Source organism: Aphis gossypii, chromosome 1 (assembly GCF_020184175.1).
Source record: "Aphis gossypii isolate Hap1 chromosome 1, ASM2018417v2, whole genome shotgun sequence".
NCBI lineage: Eukaryota > Metazoa > Arthropoda > Insecta > Hemiptera > Aphididae > Aphis > Aphis gossypii.
The window spans coordinates 11,711,725-11,733,422 of record NC_065530.1 but is presented as its reverse complement, the minus strand read 5'-3'; the positions used below and the strand labels follow the sequence as shown (position 1 = coordinate 11,733,422).

At 29.4% G+C, this 21,698-nt stretch overlaps 1 protein-coding gene and 1 long non-coding RNA gene across 2 annotated transcripts; one reads left to right on the top strand and one right to left on the bottom strand.

Annotated features, from left to right (window-relative positions):
* The first annotated feature begins 13 nt into the window (after positions 1-13).
* Positions 14-511, top strand: LOC126549145 (uncharacterized). The gene is made up of 2 exons (XR_007603328.1): positions 14-337; positions 394-511. It is a non-coding gene; the product is annotated as an uncharacterized LOC126549145 (long non-coding RNA).
* Positions 512-2,743: 2,232 nt separating this feature from the next.
* Positions 2,744-20,539, bottom strand: LOC114130832 (pre-mRNA splicing regulator USH1G). Its single transcript, XM_050197064.1, has 10 exons — positions 20,229-20,539; positions 16,836-16,898; positions 11,072-11,215; positions 9,627-9,851; positions 9,356-9,547; positions 8,915-9,104; positions 8,052-8,139; positions 6,566-6,731; positions 5,269-5,408; positions 2,744-4,450 (listed from the first exon to the last, which is right to left on the bottom strand). Exons 2-10 carry the CDS (start codon positions 16,853-16,855, stop codon positions 4,152-4,154), a joined length of 1,464 nt encoding a protein of 487 aa, XP_050053021.1. The 5' UTR covers positions 16,856-16,898; positions 20,229-20,539; the 3' UTR covers positions 2,744-4,151.
* Positions 20,540-21,698: the final 1,159 nt, after the last annotated feature.

Below are 21,698 nucleotides of genomic sequence, written 5' to 3'. Positions count from 1 at the left end.
TTTACAGTTCAAGAATAACCGAGAAGTTACATACAATGTGTATGTTAAGAAAAAATACAACATTGCAAAACTATTGCGGTTTAATGATCATTAAATGCGGTTTTATGATCATTAAAAGAAATAATGCTTCATAAATACCAGTATTACAATATATTGTTATGACTTATGGGTTATTGAAAAAAAAAATGATATATTTGTATCTAAATCTACGTAGACCAAATGCAGATGAATAATCATGGTAGGAAGATTTTCATATTTTTAGTTGGAGACAAATTGACTCTGACCCTAAAAACGTTTTAAGAAGAGCCATTGAATTGTGCAACTATCGAATCAGTTGGTACTTGATCCGTTCTAGTATATAATAGAAATTATTCATCTATGTTATGTTTTTAGGGAAAAAAATGCGATGTATTTAACCATGAATCATAACAAGATTTAAAATGTGTATGATTATGCTTTCACGCATAAGTATGTATAATTTATACTTCATAAACATATTTTTATTTTCAAATATTGTGTAAATAATTAAATTATACAATACATTATTACTTATTATCGCTGTAACGATACTATTTATAAGGAAATCAGCAAAAAATGCATTTTAAAATAAATGTATGATTATGTTTTAGTAGAAGATAGATACTGCAGTAGTGCAGTATAGTATGATTTTCAAACACGGTAAATAAATGACTATTTAGTCTTTTAACTAATAATAAATTAGTATTCAAAATTGCATACAACATTGATTGATTTTAATGGATCAGATTAATAATTAGCTACTAAACCATATTAAGAGACTACTATAGTTACTACCTTGTTCATTAATGAATTATTAAATATTTTATGCTTGTTTTGCAATTTTATATTGTATGCAAGACTCTTATTGCCTAAGTAATATTATTCTTATCACATACACTTTAATAGCTCAGAAAATAATCGTTAGATAGATACAATTCTTAACCATTCTCAGAAAATACAGCGTATTCCTATTAACTACAATTTATTAGAATTAAAATTTTTAAAACATTTTACGACAGTATTGACATTGTGGCATTTCGCTGTGAATATTTAATGAAATCAAATCATTTTGCTATAATCTTTTACTTGTTAATTAAATGTTGTATAGAAGTAATAAAATATCTACTCTAAATACAATATTACGAGTTTTAAACATGTAAAATATTTCAAAGTGATTACTTTTTATTTTTACGTTACTCTAAGAGATTTAAAAAAACATACTATGTATTATAAGATGTATCAATGAAGATAAGAATATATGATTTGAACACACCTACAATATATGGACGCCACTTAACCGGCAGAATTTCTTATGCGTTAACCGATAAAATTCTACTGGTTAGTCTTAACCGACAATTAACCGGGTACTGTAAGAACGGTCCTTAGAAAACTAAGTCAAAAGATATCGGATGGTCGGATTTAAATAATTTAAAAGTTAAGTTGGAAAGTTTTCAAAAAAAATTAGATTTTGAAATTATTAGATGATCAGGTAAAAAATGTTTAAGGGATGGGAGGTTAATACTTAAACGAAGAAAAACTTATTCATAGTTCTTGAAAGTGTAGTTATAATTTAAATAACCTTTGTAGCATCATTAATTGGCAAAAGAAGTATCAGCAGTTAAAATATTTTTTTTTTTTAAAGATTTCCTAGACCGCGTAATTAAATTATGTTTCTTTCACAAAAATTGAGTAAATTTAAAAAATTTAAACAGGTATTTTTTTAGTCCAACATTTGACGATTTGTGAAAGCTGTAAAAAAAAATGGTTTTAAAAAATGTAAAATTTAAATATCGATGTAAATCTTTGAAGCAGAAAATTAAGATTTATTTATTTGAACTCCAAAAAACAATTTAATAAATTTCAAATTTCAAAATAGGTTTTTTTTCTAGAACTAATAGTTAAGGAAATGTGGCAAATTTAATGGTAAGTAATTGATTTTACTTTAATAGGTCGTAATGAAAAAACCAAAAAGGTTTGGTCGTAATATTTTACTTCATCGGTATATAGTATAATTAAAACTAAATACTCACCCACGGGGGTGGTGTAGTAAAATTAACTACCCAGGGCGCCGTGTTAGCATTATGCTTAATATTTATCATAGATTATTTCATTTTTCTTATTTGATATTGGATTGTAATATAGATCGTGGCTATGGTTATATCAGTTCTGTGTTATTTTAGTGGTATGACATTCACTATAAACTACATTCTGAAAAATAAATGAATGACTGTATAATAAAAAATATTTATATCAAAAATTCAATGTAATGATAATTTGTGTCCTTAATGTTATTCTAACTTCTTTCCCTGATCACCTATATTGAACATGGGTATACCAGTAGAGTTTTTCTTTGAATCACTAATGAACCAATGGAATTTTGATCGATCAAATAAACTGTTTTAAGAAATTCAATAGTTAGCAAATAGAAAAAAAATGACTTGAAAATTCTTGTAAATAAAAATGATCTTTTCGAATTGTCTAACGAATGACAACTGGTCGATTAGTCGACGTTTTCAATGCGAATCTCATTGCGTATGGTTCTCGGTTCTATTATTTAATTACACGGTACCTAAAATGTGTATATTTTGAATTTATTGATTGACCATCTATTTATTACACTCTATGGCTTTAGAACATTTTTCTATACATAATACGATTTTCAAAATATTAAAAACATTTTCGGAGTATCCTCGAACAACATTGCATAAAAAATAATACCAATATGTCTTCTAGTCCATATAAATCATACACAAATCGGTTTATTAGCCACAAGTACTCTTTTTAAGTATAATAAATATATATGTATAATACAGCTTAAAATTGTTTTACGTATTTTGTGAATCTCGACGACAGTATCGGCTCAAGTACCTGCCTATAAATCTATTTAGTAATATTAATACTTAATATTAATGGTAAGTATACGTAATCACTAATCACAAACATAGCTTTATTTAATAATAAAACAATCATTATTATTATTGTCATTGCCAGTTAAAATATTATACGATTGTATATTACATTACACAAATCTTATTACAATAAGTTCTAAGATAGTTATATTATTCTATAGTAATAGTAGTGACGTACGTAATAATAATTATTAAAAATAAAATAACACGAATCATGAGTTAATTCATAATTATTAGTTACAAGTCCAAACCAAAAGCACTAAAGCAGAGAAAAACAATGGTTCAAGTAATAATGCACAAACGCGTAACAATTTAATATTAATTTATACAGTTATCATACAAATAACGTAAAAAATTAGCACTTATACGAAAATAATATTATATTATTATATCGTTAATATCTTATATATTATTATTATACTTATATTTATATTTGCCGTACTTATCGCAGGTGTTCAATCAAAATTATGTTACGTCTTATTTTGTTCAATACTTAGTTTTTAACAGTATCTATAAAGATCTTTTCCAAAATATTAAAATGCCCGTCAATGTATATCGTGTGACGTCGATCAGACAAAAGTAAGTTGCACTTGAAAATACATATTTTTTTTTTTTCAAACGTCGATCAGCATACGTCCAAGGCTGTGAATTTTAATGTAGGCAGTTGCGTGTTTTTTCATAGAAGAAATTGAAATTGAATTTGATTGAAATTTATTTTACGGTTATCGTATACTAACATAATATTCTTATACTATTCGTATAAAATACTAATGTGTGTGATTTAATAACACGATATTGTACTTGATATATTTTAATGTTTGTTTTTGTTTTTTAGAAATTCATCGATCAAGATCGACCGCTATTTTTCGTTTCGATTCTGACGTCGTAATATACAATTTTAAATCCGTAGACGAACTATTTTTAGATTATTGTCAGTAAAAATTATAAATACAGTTAACAACTCTTGAGTATTATGATTTATATATGTATTTATAGACACAAATTAAAACGAAATCATATATTATTCACGACGAAAATTATTTAAAATGACTTTTTTTCATATTATTTATTTTTAAAACGAATTCGTGTCATTTTTTAACTCATACATTTTTTTCAGTGAGTTAAAATCACAGCCCTGCACATTGCACAGATACCTAACTCGCTTAACGAATAACCGCGGTCCGCGATACAGTGATTTGGGTTTATTTTTGTATATAACATTGTTTAGCACTCGTTCAGCGATTTTGCAGGACCTATCGTGTCCACTCCGGTTGTGCAGACGCTAATGTTTTCGTGGACACATCGTCTCCTCGCCCGCTCTTCGATGGCGCCAAGCAGCTTCTTCCTGGGGCCCAGAGGCAGGCCGAGCGAGATCAAATCCCGGTCGTCGAGCATGAACAGTGCTTCTAGGTCCACCCGCTGCTCGACGAACTTGTTGACGTACTCGCCGACGCCCGCCGACACCAGAAACTTGTGCACGGCCGACCATTTTGTACTGCGCCCGTTCAGCGCGATGTTTTCCTCTAAAACGCACGAAAGACAATAATATTAGTTCACTGTGGTACTATATATCGAATGGATGTATCACGGTCGACTGAGAAGAACCCGAATAGAGGATATTATTTAATTCGATTTGAGGCCGTTATTATACGATACTGCACTATAGTCGATTCAGCGACTTGATATAAAAAAATCGTGCTTTTGTATAGAGTTATTAGGAAGTATACATTTCATTTTGATGAAATTCGATGGATTGGTGAGTTTAAATTTTTTAAATGAATGTGAATTATAAATGCATTTACATGCAATTATCATTTTTTTACAATAAATAATTGTTAATAACAATAATAATATATATATACACCTATTCATAATATAGTCAGTAATATAATATAGTAACTAGAATAACTCTTCATTCAACTTAAAAAAAAATCGTTTTGGACACTTATATTTGTACCTATGTTAACATTCAACTTGCGGTTGACGTTAAGATTATAAATATTTTGTTTGGGAAATCCTAACTTTTAGATTAATATATATATATATAGATACACAAGTCGGCGCGCACTAATGTGAAATTATACAGTAAGTGTTAACGTTCAGATTTATTAGTAATAAAAATAAAAATAAGAGACGTCTTTGGTAAATGTTGACCGTAGGTACCGGATAACGATTCCGACGTCTGCGGAGTTGTTTTAAAACGATTCGTATACAGCGCAACGTTATTATTTTTTCAACACTATAATATTATACTATTTGTTGTATTTTTTATCCACAACCCGATAATAATTATTATTCATGGTAATATAAACTACGATAGACGTATTGGGTTTTACGTTACCGTCGCTGTTTTGGAATTCGTCCCAGGACATAGTGCTGCTCGGTTGGTTCCGCTTCACCAGACTTCCAGCGCTGCCGATACTGCACGACTCGTCTTCAATAGTCGCTCTAGACACATCTGGTACTGGAATTGTGGTCACACTGAAAACGTATTGGTTATTACTTATTAGTAAGCATACACACTACAAAAGTATGTACGTCGACGGAAATCCTGTAAAATATTTGTATGTGGATGAGTGTACGTGTAAAGTATCTGTTTGCCGTTTCAGTATTTTACTTGTTTTATAAAATTTTCATTTGTGTTAATCTTAAATATTAGTATATTACAAACTTTAGGTAGCTAGTGTTTCATTTGTGTTTTTTTTACCGAGTATCTTTTTCAAAAACGCCTAAAGCTCACAACGAACGAGTTACGTCATTTAAATAACCACGTGTGTTACGACGAGCGTAGTTTCATAGCTGTAACATTGCAACGACGATTGTTACATCTATGGTTTGATGGTATACTACTATATAGGTCCAAATATTTATTTTATACGTACTGTATAAGATTGCCGTTAAATATTATTACCCATTACATTTTTTTACATTATTGAGGAATTAATTCTTTTACTAGGTATGAATAAATTTAAAAAAATCACTGTCGTGTGAAAGGCGGGGAAGATTGGATCCATATTTACCCCTGCAGGTTGCGCCACTGACCTCGAGTGCAAGTTTGATTTTGGATTTTACAAAAACTGGTTTTAAAGTTCAATAACCATATGTTATATGACGTAATAACTGCGGTAATCAATCGAAAACAAATGAGCATAATAATATATAAGAATATATAATAGCTGTAATTGATCGCGTAATCGTGATAAAGTTTTCAACGTTCGAATTTTGAGTCATTTCACATAAGCCACTCAAGTCGATGAATAATTTATGATAATGAACGAATTAAACCGTTAACGTTAGATATTATGAAATATATAATATGATGCTCGGTTGATTTTTACAGATCGTGTTTTGTATAATTTTTCCTTCGAAAAAAAATCATATTAAGTTACAAAAAGACCTGTTGCAGTGACATGGGTACACGCATCGTTTGATTAAAATTACTCTCTGAAACGGTATATTATTTTCTTTCTTTTTTCTTCTCGTATCAAACACGCCACACGAAAATTACACGGTCGTAATATTTTATCGGTTATGTAGTGTCGCAGCGTATAGTGTCGATACGAGTTGCTTATTACATATGTATTGTGTGTAATATTATATTATAACAATGTTTATGAGTATGCATGTAAGCAAATTACTTTTGTCTGAACGCAACGCTTCCAAAACCTGGTCGATCGAACATGCTACCTCGATCGTGCCAGTGTACTTTATTGGCGTCGTCGTTCTGTTGTAGATCCATGGTGAAGTTCGGTTGCGAAATGGTGCGGTGTAACTCGAAGACATCCGAAATCCTGCCTCTTTTCCCTAAAAACCGTACAATTTTATTAATTTTTTTTAATTAAACTATTCACGAGATTTGTTAATTATTATTTTATAGTTTTTTTTTTTTAATGCTGCAACGACAGAGGTTTGAAAGGTTTGAAGTATCGTTATAGTCGCAGCAAATGTGTATGTTTTACAGTATTGACACAGTTAAACAATATAAATTATAATAATAATAATAACAAAAATTATAACTATCTTGACCTAAAATCTATTTAGTCTATAGTTGAAGACTATTGGAAATTTTCTGTACAGGCTCATCACTTAGACACGCTCATTTATCGTTTTCTATTGTCGTTTTGTAATAGACCGGAGAATCAAAAATATTTTCAGTTATTACGGGATGTCAAGATAACGACCTATTGTACAATATTGGTCTATGTGTTCGATCGACAATTTTTCTTCTTAATAATAAACTCTTTCTATAACTCAGCAGTTAGTTTGAACCACCAAGTTTTGCATAATATTGCACTGGCTCTCACAAAGAATGTTTAAAGAAGGAAGTGAAGAATATTAATTGCAAGAAAGAAATGTGTAACGACATTGACTATTTCAGGGTTAACAGTAATTTTTGTTTTGTTAATCGATGTTTCGTATTTATTATTTCTTTTGAAGAAATATGTTTTTTGTTTGTATTAAGAAAATTATTATTAAATTAAAAAATATGATTTTTTCATTCCATAATGTAGGTAACGTGTAATAATTCCGTGTGATGTGGAATTACAGTTAATTTTGAAAAATTATTGAAAATATACCTACAAAAAAAAAAAAAAAAAAAAATATGAAAAATTATTCATGCTTTATTTTGAATTCAATTACACTTTTTTGTTTTCATTTACATTATTACAATTATTTATATTGAAAATATAATAACAGAAGAAATTGTTGCTAAAGTATAATCGACTGAGACCAATATTGTTTGGTCAATATACCTAATAATATATTATAATATTAAAATTTAAAATACACTTCCAACTATAAACATACATAAAGTACTTTTAAAATTGTTTAATATAAAAAAAAAACACGTGTACTATGGTCAGTTTTTACATATTACTACAAAACGCGAAATTATTATTTCCTTCATAAACGCGTTAAGTACAAGTGGCACAACGCTCAATACGATTTTATAATAGATTTTTAATCGCGCAATATCTTGACTGTATGCTATGTAGATCGACTACGATCGCGATCGTGTTTTCATAAGATTGTTTTGTGAGTAGTTTTTACTATGAATTATATAGTATACGTATTCCTTATTATTATAATGTTATCATTTTGATATTATTTTATTGTATTTACCTCCATTTTCGTTCTCGTACGAATTGACATAAATAATTTGTGAATCTCCGTTGGATGTTATGGTTCGTACACTCGTGCTATCCTCGACCTGTGGATCGTTTACGTAACAATAACAATGCATATATAATAATAAAATAACATTGTGTTTGCGCAACGACTACGAAATTTTTGGTATAGGATATATTGTCTATCGTCGTACTATTAAATATATTTTCATATTTTTATTCATGTATTTTAATAATAGTATACGTACTTACGTTTATAAGGATCAGCCCTACTGTTGAAGTCACAATGTCATAAATTTATAATTTTAAATAACTTAACTAATGTTATAATTTTATAAATTAATGGTAAAAAATTCTATCATTTCAGAAAAGTGTTTAGATAAGTAGGTACTGTACTGCAAACATACTTATAAGTAAAATTCGAAACATTATTGCAGTAGTGTCATCCAGTGTCTGACCTATCTTATCGGAAGACCTATTACTATACTAATATTGGAGCTCTCTTATAAAAATAATAATTTATATTTATATGTTTACACATAGAAGAATAGAGGTAGCACCTATTTGGTATCGCAGTAAGAGTCTGAAAAGGACTGTTAAAAGCCAAAGAAGAAATGTACACATATGATGCATTACCTATAATTATATTATATATTTCGGTGTTTAGTAGGAGTAAAGATGGATTAAAAAAAAAAGTTTTAATTATACTTTTATAAAATTAAAAAATCCAGGCCATCGATCGGAGGTCTCAATGTTTTACCTAACCTTAAATCCAACACAATGCGGTGTAATACGGTAAACGCACCTCTCAGAATTAATTAATAAGAATGCAGTATACTCGTAATATTATATACTCGCCTCTTTTATCAATCTGAACGTTGATTTATTGGTTTTGTTGTGCGCATCCACCGCTGCCGCTGCCGCCTTCAGTTTCCTGTCCAATATCTTTTTCACACCACCCGAGCTAACAAACGGTTTTTTCACGGTACCAGATCCGACGATCTCCGTAAACGACTTACATGATAGGTCCGATGACGATTTGCGCAAACTAACAAAATAAATATAATCTCGTTGTAAATGTAACGTTTATACTGAGAAGTGGTTTTACGGTGAGAGATACCGTTTCAAAACTGCATTTTCGAAAAAAGAAAAAAATCTTCTTTTTTTTTCTGTTATAAAAGTGTGTCGTTATTTATACACACTGATTAACTCTTCATTAAAAACGTGTGATTGTGTTTAGTAATCGGTATAAAATAGAATTATTTTAAATATCATATATTTAAATAGTTGAGTACTTACGACGAAGGAATTGATCTGACTGTAGGTATGGCAGTTTCCGAATCTGCTTTGTTGCCACCCAAGTATTCTTTTTCCACCCTTCTAATTTGCTTTTTCTCTTTTTCTCTTTCTTTTTTTGTCCGTTCTTCATACTTTTTTTGGTTACGTTCTGCGTCTTTTTGAGCTTTTTCTTTCTTAGATTCAACTTTTTTTCTAAAAAATACCACATTTCCGTTGTAATATCAATAATCACTGTTATTTGTTATATTTTATATGTGTAAAGTTGTTTTACCTGTTCTGTATCATTTGAGATGCGGCCGCTTTATCCAAGTATTGGAGTACTTGTGATTTGCCGTGTATGGCTGCTAACTGCATTGCTGTGAGAAAGTCCAAGTCCAAAGCCCACAAGTTGACATCGAAACCAACTAAAAAGGTCACACAACTCAAATGGCCTTTAGACGCGGCCAGATGTAATGCATTTTGTCCAAGATGGTAATTGCATTTCTCTGGATCACCCCTAAAACATTGAATGTTATTTGGTCAAAATATTGACACGTCTTATATTAATACAATTATAATACTATGCAAGTTTATATTTAGGTTGTATATACATATATATGTTTACGTGATGGACTTAAATTAATACTATTTATGTAAATGTTGAATACAAATTAAAACGTAATTGAATGTCAGAAATAATAGTTGAATTAATATTATTTATAATGTCTCTTTGTTTTTTTTTTACGTAAATAGAGTCATTTTTTTTAAACATCGTTAATATTTTTTGTTGAAATTATACGCTTATTCGGTTTTTATTAGTATTTATGTAATGAAATTATACATAATAATTGCAATAGTTACACGACAGGAAATCACCTGCAAAGATTTTAAGTTAAACTAGTTAAACGTCAGTATTACTGATGACTTGTATTTTTTTTTTATCCTATTACGTTGTCGTCACTATTGTTTTTATCTCACTGAAATCGAACCTATAGTACTTAAATATACAAGGTGATTCGACCACTCATTATTCCAAAAATCATTATCATTTGGAAATAATTTATATATATAATTTACAATCGAAATAAAACAACAATGAAAATAAAATAAAAATGTGTAAGTGCTTTTATTTTTTTGAACGACAATATACAATTTTAATTTCATATTCTGAAGCGGAATATTTTTTTGAATTATTTTGATGCATAAAATTGAAATAAAGACTAGTATTTAAAGTTTTGTTGAGCAGAGTAGTACCAGTTCAACATTTGGCAGGGTATCCTCGTACCATCACTTTATAACTTTAAATGCTTATAAATTGTAGTTCAATGACTACTCCTTGTCAAAATTTTAATTTTTAAGTGTTAAAATATCCCAAAAAATATTCTGCTTCAGAATATGAAATTAAAAATTGATGTTGTCGTTTGAAAAAAAGTAAAAAACCTAAACAATATTTTAACAATATGAAATATTAAAATTTTTTTTTAATGTTTTATTTTGATCATAAATCATATGAAAGAAATATTTTCAAAAATCTTAATAGTTTTTGAAATAATGAGTGATTCATGATAAAAGAATCACCTTGTAAATCATCAAACAAGACCAATTAGTCTTGGGATCCGAATGTCACGCTTTCCCACCGATCGTTATACAATCGATTGATTTCCTTGACAAACCGTTGATAGTGTAATAAACGCATTTGACAAAAATAACAACGTAATTGCATTATGTCATCCTTACCCTCTGCCAACGAGTATCCTCAGCGCTTCAAGGTGCCCTTTGTAAGCCGCCCAAAGCGTCGGCGTCATACCGTCATCGTCTTTAGCATTACAATCTCTTTTAGTCGCCTCTTTCAGTGGGTTTACGAAACCGTCTTGAGCCGCTCTGAAAACAAAAAACAATAAAAATCACTTAGGTAATGTTAAATAATAATAAAGCCGTAACCGTATATATATATACTATCATGTATTTTAATTTGTATAATAAACGTTAAATTTAACGGTTTAATAGTATCAAATATGTAAACGATAGATTTGGATTGCACAACAATACGTTTACCGATGATAGGCTATATGTTATATACGTCGGGACCGCCGATTTTTGACCCGGTGAAAGGAAAGACAATCATCGGTGGCTGTACAGGCGTCGGCGGCAATGGCGCGGCGTGCCCCTAATCTCGTAGCTATTAGAAAGCAGTTGTTTTGTAATGCGACTTTGGCACATCTTGCACCGGTATGTCTATTGTTGATTTAGGTTCGTGTTCAATCGAAGAGTTTTATACACGCAGACGTTTAATACTCAGTATACGTTTATTTGGATTTTCGTCTCGTGCATTCAAATGTTGTGTGGGTATACATCAAATATGTATCAATGAGATATTCCCATCACGTCAAACTGCAGTTTCACTAAATCGTAAAATAATAATGTCCATACATAGTACAATACCTACACGCCGATGGAAAATAATATCACGCCACTGTTGTTGTAACGGAACGCATTCTACGTCACAGATCATAGTTATTAGGGCTGTGAATTCGAAGTAGAAAAATATATTTTTTTTTTTACTTAGGTTATTGTATATGATGCCATAATATGACTAGCACACAACGTTTGAATTACAAGTTTCAATTTTAAAACTTTAATTTAAATAAAGCGTTTGCATGAATTTTAAAGTTGTTTTTAGATAAGATTATCAATTATTATCATCATATTTTAGGTGTTTTAAGGAAATACAAATTTGGTTTTTATTTATAATTATTTATTAATTGCAAAAAAAATTGTTCGACAAAACTAATAGGGTTTTTTTTGTTATTTTTTATTTTTTAACATGGACATTTTTTCTTATAAGAGCAACTTAATTACTTCTTATATCAAAAATAGAAGTGGTAAGCATCTATGCATTGTGCTTACCTACACTATGATGTATAATCTATGTAGATTATAGTGTATTAAAAAGTGAAGTGAATAACACATATTTATGTTTTATATTTCCCCTATGAATTTGATCGAAGTCTTGAATCTATCCCAAAAATAAACATAGTACTTCACAAAGAGAACCGTCAAAAATCGTGAAAAGATCTCAAGACGTCAAATTTGATTTAATCGTTAATTTTACAATAAAAGGTGTCATTATAATGATTTGTTTTTCATACTCTACGTCGTGTAAAATAAATGGTTCCCATTTCATTAAATGGTCAAATTATTGTCTACGAGTTATGATATATATATACACTAATAATAAAGTTACAAGATACTTATGGTGATTACTTATGATATTTATATAACATGTTAGTCAATCGGTTTTTAAATTTTTATTCGATATGGGTAATTAGAAACTAACAAACGTTGTTGATTTCATTCGTCTAGTTAACACGCACGCGTGTTGTTACACGAAACACGTTGCTATATATAATATTATATTGCCTGTATTACGTTCTCCGTTTCCACTTCAATAAATAGATTTCCGTTGGAATAATTTGAAAAAACATATCCGATCGCACAGTATTCTCGCGATGATAAAAATCACAGTATACTTTGTCGTGACGTCCCGTGTTTTTTCTCCCGCATTAGGTTCGAACTCGTTTCGAAAATACTTAAATAATACATACACACTACACACGTCGATAGTTCTACTTCACGTACATCCGTATTGTATTTATTATATATATGTATGCACGTGGCTGCGGTGATGATGTGCCGGGAATTGTATTAAATCAGTGAGTCGAGTAGGGCATTGCACCGTGCGAAGGTAGATAGGTTATATTATTATACAGACATATATAAAAATATATATTTCGGGAGTATCGTGACGTTATTATAATATTATGTGCGATACACGCGTACGAATAGCGGCTATTAAGTGTATAATTATATACTATAATTTTGATAGAGGACCCTCTCCTGCGAAGGTTGTCCGATGCGTATAGGAAAATTTTAACGAATCCGCAAACTATCGTGTACATTATTTTTAACGTTGATTGTTAAGTGCCTGCAAACGGTTAAGGCTTATAAAATATTATATGCCGGTAAAAGATACACAGAAGTCCTTGCCGCACGATTTTAACGTAATGAATTATCTGCCGTTTGACCTCTGAAATAATATCATCGCATTAGACGTAGGTAACTATTATTATCCACGCGCGCAATCTACAATTATTATAGTATTACGATATGTAAAAATATATTCGAAGCTGATTTTGTAGGTTGATATCTGATGATTATAATGTCGTCCACGACGAAAAATTAAGTATAATATAATAATTATATACATTAGTAGGCATATACAATATAGTTAGTCTTAATAATCGTTAAATTAGTCGTTTTTTAAGACTTAAAGTTTTCAATGACAAAAAACAATACTAAATTGTAAATCTATGAAAATATATTATTATTGTTCATTTTTAAAGAAAGTGTATACATCAGTTAACCATAATAATGCATAAATACGTCATATACATAGTATCGGTAATTTGAGTTTTTGAATAAAATATTATTACATTATACCTACTGTAAATGTGTGTACTGTATTCGATACAGTTTCTAATATGTGCACCTATAACGAAAAGTGCAGACGAGAATATTAGAAACGAAATGGAAAAGAAATATGTAATTTGTAAATTTCCGTTATTTAACAAAAACTAACGTTTATGAAAATATTTGAAAACCAATCAATTAGTTTTAACTGATAAGATAAATAAATTATTTTATTAATAATATAAATAAATATAAATTATAATAATATATAAATCTATGTTAAACTTATTATGTTAAACACCATAAATATAACTTGGTGTTAATATCTTGAAGTTGCTATAGGAACTCTTTCCACAGACGTACAATACACAAACAAAACAAAATATAACCCCTTAATAATTTTATTGTAAAATCAATATTCACAAATATTGAAAATATAAAAATAAAATTAATTTTGATTAAATCTTTTACATTAAAAAGTTACTTGTATAATGGCATAGTTATAAGTAGTATACAAATAAATACTAAATAGTATTTAATAATGCCATGACTTATAACTAATTAATTAAAAATGAAAAACTTCTTCTACCTGTATATATTAACGGTAGCGAAATCCTTAATTTTCTATTTGATTAACAGAGATAATTTTTGACACGATATGTTAAGTAATTAGCAGAAACCGAGTCAACTATGTTTAAAGAGAAACACGATGCGAGTTGTGATTTTAGCGGTTAAATTATCTACCTTGACCATATTGTATACCTATCCGCTGTTTAAATAGTACGATACCCATAGGTGCCATCATAAATGCAGTCGTAGCCGATGCGAATTCATATTAAATGGGAAAAGTGAGAATAATTGCGCTCGGGGAAAGTGTAAAACAATAATTAAAATCTGGAAAATTTAACGAGTCTAATATAATAATATTATATTATCAGCATTACACCTACATAAAGCAGTGTACGACTCTTCATTATAAAAATAATCGAATAAGTACAGCGTGGAAAATATTTACATAAGTATATATTCGTTACGTTGTGTTAGTTTAAAGTATTGCTATTTCACAATAGAAATCATATTAGTATTATTTTTTTTTTTAATTCTATATAAATACTATTTCATTTTATATTTACTCGTAATTTTGATATGCTTGATAATAAATTACATTTCGACAAAAAGGACCATTATTTTAATTTATACAGTTGTCGAATTTCATATCCTTATCACCTGTATTGATTATTATACTTTATACTTTAATATGTTCATCGACGAAATAGCATTTCCACTGAGAATATGAATATGACAATTGACAATGAGCAAGTACGATGCAATATCAAAATTCTAGGCGCCAATTTGGTCATACATACACAAATCGGAATCTAACTTTGAATACAACACGCACTGATTGTTACCCACGACTTATATAATTATATAATAAAATAAACCTGCAAGTCCTTGAGTGCATTTAAAGACTTGACGGACGTCCCACCTTATACGATCTAATTTTTCCTGCGTTTAGAAATGATCCAGATAAGAACACTGCAGTATAAACGACATGACTATTCACTCACGTCAAAAACGGCCGCTTACAATTAATTCATTCATTTCATACGAACGAATATGCAACATTCTTTTTTTTTTTTTTTGTTCATTTCGTATATTATAATAACAATCATAAGTTTAAATTAAAATAAAAAAAAAAAATCATTCTTCGTAAACCCAACGAGTTATGATTTCGAGTAAATCGTAAGTATTCGTCATCGCTCATTCACCCGTTTGGACAAATCGTATAATATCATGTGTATATTGTAATATTAAGACGTTTTGGATTTCTATTTTTGATTTGATTCCCGCGGTGCCCTCAAATTTAAACGTATAATGTCATATATTATTGTTGTCTCGTCGCATACAATGGAACTCGGTCAGTAGAAATTTGTCGGAAAAAATCAAGACGCTGTGGCTGTGGTATTGATTTATTTTAAATTTATTTTAATGATGTTACTGAACAATGTATAATGTATACTGCACATAAGCACACACGCGCACGATATTACAATGAAGAGAGTTCGACAAGTATTCAATTTATAATTATATTATGTCTATCTATAACGTCGTATTTAATTTTACTGATTCGTGTGTGGTAGGTATACGCCTTGTTAAGAATATCACTGTACCTACGGTATTATATTATACGTATAATGATGTGCATAGAGAAAGCATTCGCGCCTACGTCTAATGACTAATAACAATTTAAATGAAAACATTGAAAACCTACAATTTATATCTAACACACTGAAAACAATTGAACTTTAAGGTTCGATAATATAATATGTGTACATGGTATTGTTAATAAAATCGATTTACAATTATATCATTATTGAACACGTTATTTATAGTATTTTAAATTGACGTAGCTGAGTCCGCGACTCGTTTAGAATATATTTATTTTAACATAGACGTCGAGTGTCCAGGTTACAGCGGTCACCAAATTATATATTTATATTAAATACTTAAAACGATGTAATTTTAAGAAGATTTTAAATAAAAAGAACCTTTCACTATTTTAAATAAATTACATACACTGATATACCTACGTCCTACACCGTATACATAGTTCAAAATACGCACAGATAATTGTTGGTCGAATCTTTTTGAATTTCTAACAAAACGTACACATTGCAATTAAAGTTCAAATCAATATTTGGTCTAAAAAGTAAAACAAAAGTATACGAAACTTAATAAGTTAAGCTTAGTATCTAAATAATTGCTCAAATTTCTGCACTATATTACTAATATACATTTGAAATGTAATTATTATCAGCCGGTTTTATGATTTAATTGTTCTTAGTAGGTATAATAATCAGAAGAAAAAAACGATCCACTTAAACAGAATCACACTTCCATTTTTTTATCTAATCATACCATTAATCATATTATTGCGTTCTGCGCACGATTAATAAAGACCAGCGAATCATGTATTTAACCACAGACAATATAATACCAAGTATAGTTGTGTACTAATAGTACTTACTTGTGGAATCTCGTGCTCATGATTCGTAATGCAGTTCACCTCGTCTGGATTCACTCTGATCGTCTGTAATGTTAATAATAATACATAATATTAATACATGATAATATGTAAGAATAATAAACTATGCGGACATTGAGTTATCAACAAATTATTTTATGCGAGTATTTAGGGCATGATTGTTCCCTATTTTTCATTTAAATATCAATTTATTCAAGTTCCTATTTTGGGAATTTTTAAACATACTTTTAAACTGTTGAAATTTTCTTACTACCTATTAAAAGAAGTGTCTTACGACGAAACAAAACTTCTGTTTTTTAAACGAGAATCCTCTTTATATTTTCTGAAAATTATTTAGTGTATAATTTTTTTGAAAATGTTGAAGTATACCTATGTACTTATGCTACTACTTACAACCTCCCCCCCCCAAAAAAAAAAAATCATTCAATATTATAAGCTACCTATTTTTTTTTTTAAATAAAAATTAAAAAGTATCAATTGAGGAGTATTTAAAATAAATTTTTTTATGGTGATTTTCCTACCCTTAATAATATACCACTGCAACCTACTTAATATTATAGGTACATTATTGTATATTTATGCTCGCTGTATACTACTGCATATTATGTATAACTGTATAAGTACCACGACCACGTGTCAAACCGTATCTACGAGCCTTCGTAACGCTTGTTCATTAATATTAGTGTATTACCAATGTAACATAATACTATAATATACCTATCGATGGTATACACATGTATATCAATATTATACTATAAAGTTGACACAATGGTGTCATTTTTATGACAGAAGTATAGGTGTATTAAAATTATACATAGTCCCTAATATCTTTGCATTTATACCGTGATGACATTTCTATTATTATACGATACACGAACGATTTAAATAAGTATTTCTTTTCAACGAATATCGTAATATATTTTTCTTGAAATTCGAACTGAAAATAACGTTCGATAATAAGTTTGAATTTTTTTAGTTTGTCTGTTAATCGTAATCCATGGTCGTCATCTATATAAATTATTAAAAATGTTATTTTATGAATACTTTAATTTTCAACCTTTGTCTCACTCGTATTCGTATTGTTTTATTATATTATTGTTTTGTTGAATATTATTTTTTAACAAAATAATTTAGTCTAGTATTATAAAATATACCAATAATAAACTATTCTCATTTTATATAAAGGTCACAGAAAACGTTTTGAATCTGTTGACATTATCGTTGTTATACTGCGTTGAATGTTGATAAACAACAATCGTTCTTAATCTACATTTCAGATAGTATAATATTATACCTAACAGTAGGATAATTATTACTGTTTGAAAATTATTTAACTATTATTTCTATTCACTTCATTCAATATAATAAATTTTGCATATTATAAATAATCTAGAATAAAAAATGACGTGATTACCGTATAATATACACAATTCTACTACTACACCTGCAGATACTAAAAAACGTGTCTGTATTCTAGTTACGTTATACCATAATAGTATTGTAGTACCTTGTCCTGCAGAAGAGCGGTCAACGTGTTATTTTCAAACAGGCAATGGTTTTTTTTAGTAAAACTACGTTTAAAAACAAAATTTAATAACAATAAATACCTACGTACGTATAATATAATATTTATATCATATAAATAATAATAAACGAAAATAAATTAGAATATATTATTATCATGTGTGTACATTTAACACGTGTAAAATTATCGCCGCGCCAAATCATAAAATAAAAGTAGCTCTATATAATAGCTATATAATACCGTCGTCGTTTTTATTCGTTTTAGAAATATATTGTGAATATTTGAGTTGGAACTAATTTTTCACGATAAATTTTCATTCATTCGACATCACGTATTATAATATACATATTCACTAAAATATGTACTGAATATAATATTTTAAATAGTCAATTAAAAATAAAAAAATATATATGTATTAAATACACGTTAGAGATAAGTGCACTTGAAATAGATTTTTTTCTTTTAAACTCGAAACGTTTTCGCATAATATATTCACATATATTATTGTATATAAAAATATGTAGTACATCAGTTGTCATCGCGTCGTATACATATGTTTCAATATTTTTTTCATATTTTGTATGTGTATAGTTTGTACGTTTAAACGGCCACGAGAGACTTTCCACTATGCGTACGAATTGTCATACAAATAATATTTAGTTATGATGTATTATTTTCTAGTGCTTGCGTTTATACGCTACAGCATCATTATATGTATATATTTTATGCATGCCACTATGACGTTTATGGACTATGATTTTGGGGGTTCGTCTTTAAATTAATTAATTAAAATTAGTTTTCTCTGGTGATCATTAAATACATACAAACGACAAAACATTAATCTTTTACTCTCATCTATTTATGCGCAGTCGCAAGTTCGTCGCGGTAATGTAAGCACTACTGCGATATTAAACTGGACGATTAGCTTAGGCATTATTAAAGTTTTCCGCCGAGATTAGCACATAGTTTCTAGTGGAAATATATATATTATGTTGGATGAACGGTGTGAAAAAGTATATTTATCATATACTTAACTATGAAATAGAAAATTGGTAGATACCCCTCGAAAGTGTTAAATTAAGGTATACATTTTACCCCACGGAATTTCTAAATAAAAAGAAAAAAATGGAATTTGTCTTAGTACTCCTTTGGTCACACTACTGAGCCTTAGTTTCAGTATTTGTCTCGTACAAACTCATATTGCATTGGTCAAATGATATATTTTTAAGGCCGTTATAACACCATATAACAACCATCTCGCAATAAAGTCATAAATACATCTAATGATGAAAATTAAGGGGCCATGAATTATGCTGTAAAAATAACACATGAATGATCAAGATACGCGCTTATTGATACCAACAAACCTAACTACTGCAAAAACTAAACAACGTGTCTGTATTCTGATTATACCTTATTAATACACTATTAAAACTCTGTGGAATAAAATTATATTATGTAATAGATGTTAAAAAATGATACTAAATATCGTTATACTAGACAGATAAAAATGCCTACTGACTATTTTGAGGTTGGTTAAATATAATAAAATATTATACTACTTTTCCATGTAGCCTTTAAAAAAGTGTTGGTTGCGCACCGTTTAATATAATATATTATTATATCGCATGCATTATAAGAAACATACAAACTTGAGTAGACTTCACCCGTTATGAGTAAATACAGTGAAATAGCCTCGTTATGGATTTCGAAAAAAAAAAATCGTATATATTATGGAGAAATTCGTTTGATAGAATTTTATAAATGTGTTTCTAATTTGGATAGGGTTCTCAAATCCTATTGTAAATATATCTACGTATAATATGGTAAATAACAATAAATCCACCGACCTGATGATCTCGGGTCAAGTCCCCTAGACGACGACTCCCGGTTCGCGGTGCATTAATAATATATTCACACGGTTAAACCTCGCGGTTCTGCGGTCGTCGGCTCGTTTGAACGTATAAAATCCACAACGGACACTATTGTAAACAAACGGTAACACGATATAAAAAACAATACTTGTCCGGATAGGCGATTTTCGTCAAAAAAAAAATTTCGTTTTTCCCACACGCGGACCGCGAACCAACGCGACAAACGGTATCGACTCACGACACGACAGACCGTTCGCACCCGCCACTAAGAGGTGACTGTAAAAAAAACCACACAAGTCGGTGTTCATCGGACTGTGTTGGAAAATACACGTCGTTCGCCCCTCTAATATAATAATAATAATAATATTATGTGCACGCGATTCCGTCCCGTTTCTCCGTCACTCTCTCACCCACTCTTTCTCTCACAGCGTGTCTCTCTCCGCCCGCGCGTATAGCCCGCCACACGGGTGTCGCGGTACCTGAACATGACGCCGCTTTTGTTTTTCGCCGTGCCCGCGTGACACCAGGTGACCGGCACACAGCGGCCGTTTCCGAGTCCGTCGCACTTCCGACAAACAATAATAATTACAATATTATTATCGTTACGAACGAGTGTGTGTGTATAGATTATAGATACCCGTATATATATATATATTATATATATATATATTGTAAGTAAGTATATATATTTGAAAAAAACGTGTACGATGTTGTTTTGTCGGCCGTTGTTTTTCCTCGCCGGCGAAGGATAATATATTTTATAGTAATGACTAATACACTACACTTGTACACTTATCGTGGCCATAATATATATTATGCGAAAACGTAGCTGAATATAAGCATAATGATTTGTTGTATGAGTATTGAAAATATATTTGAAATATTTATTCATTGATTTTATATTTCAAAGTACAAAATACTAAAAAAAAAAAGGCGCCAAGTTAACTTATATACTATAATATGCTGAATTATATAGACTATAGGTATTGGTATGCATTAGATTTAAAAATATATAATTACATAGGTGCTAAAAAAATAACTTACTTTTATGAATTACGGTTCTGAAGATCTCTCTCTAATTCAGTTCAGTAGATATTGTAGTGTGCTGGCAGTGACCTCAGGTGCTGGCACTGCATGACTATGTACTAGTAAAGTGATTATGTCGGTTCGGTTTACTACAATATGTAAATGAAAATTTTTAATGGTTAATTTTTACAATTTCGAAAAACAAAATGTTTTTGCATGAAGTATGAACACATAATATTTTAATTTATATATTGAAAGCTCATATTTATATAAATTTAAAAATGTTAGTTATTTAATGACTCTTTATATAATTTATGCGGTCATTCAAAACGTCATTATCATTTTTTTTTTTTTTTTTTTTTTTATAAAATCGAAGTGACAGTAGACGGAGACAGAGATAAATCAAATTATATTTTTATT

Coding starts and splice junctions, on each gene's coding strand:
- LOC114130832 (XM_050197064.1), bottom strand. CDS start 16,855: ATGAGCACGAGATTCCACAA. Junction 8,140..8,914: donor CGTTCAGATTGATAAAAGAG/GCGAGTATATAA, acceptor AACGATCCACAG/GTCGAGGATAGCACGAGTGT. Junction 6,732..8,051: donor GTACGAGAACGAAAATGGAG/GTAAATACAATA, acceptor TACGGTTTTTAG/GGAAAAGAGGCAGGATTTCG.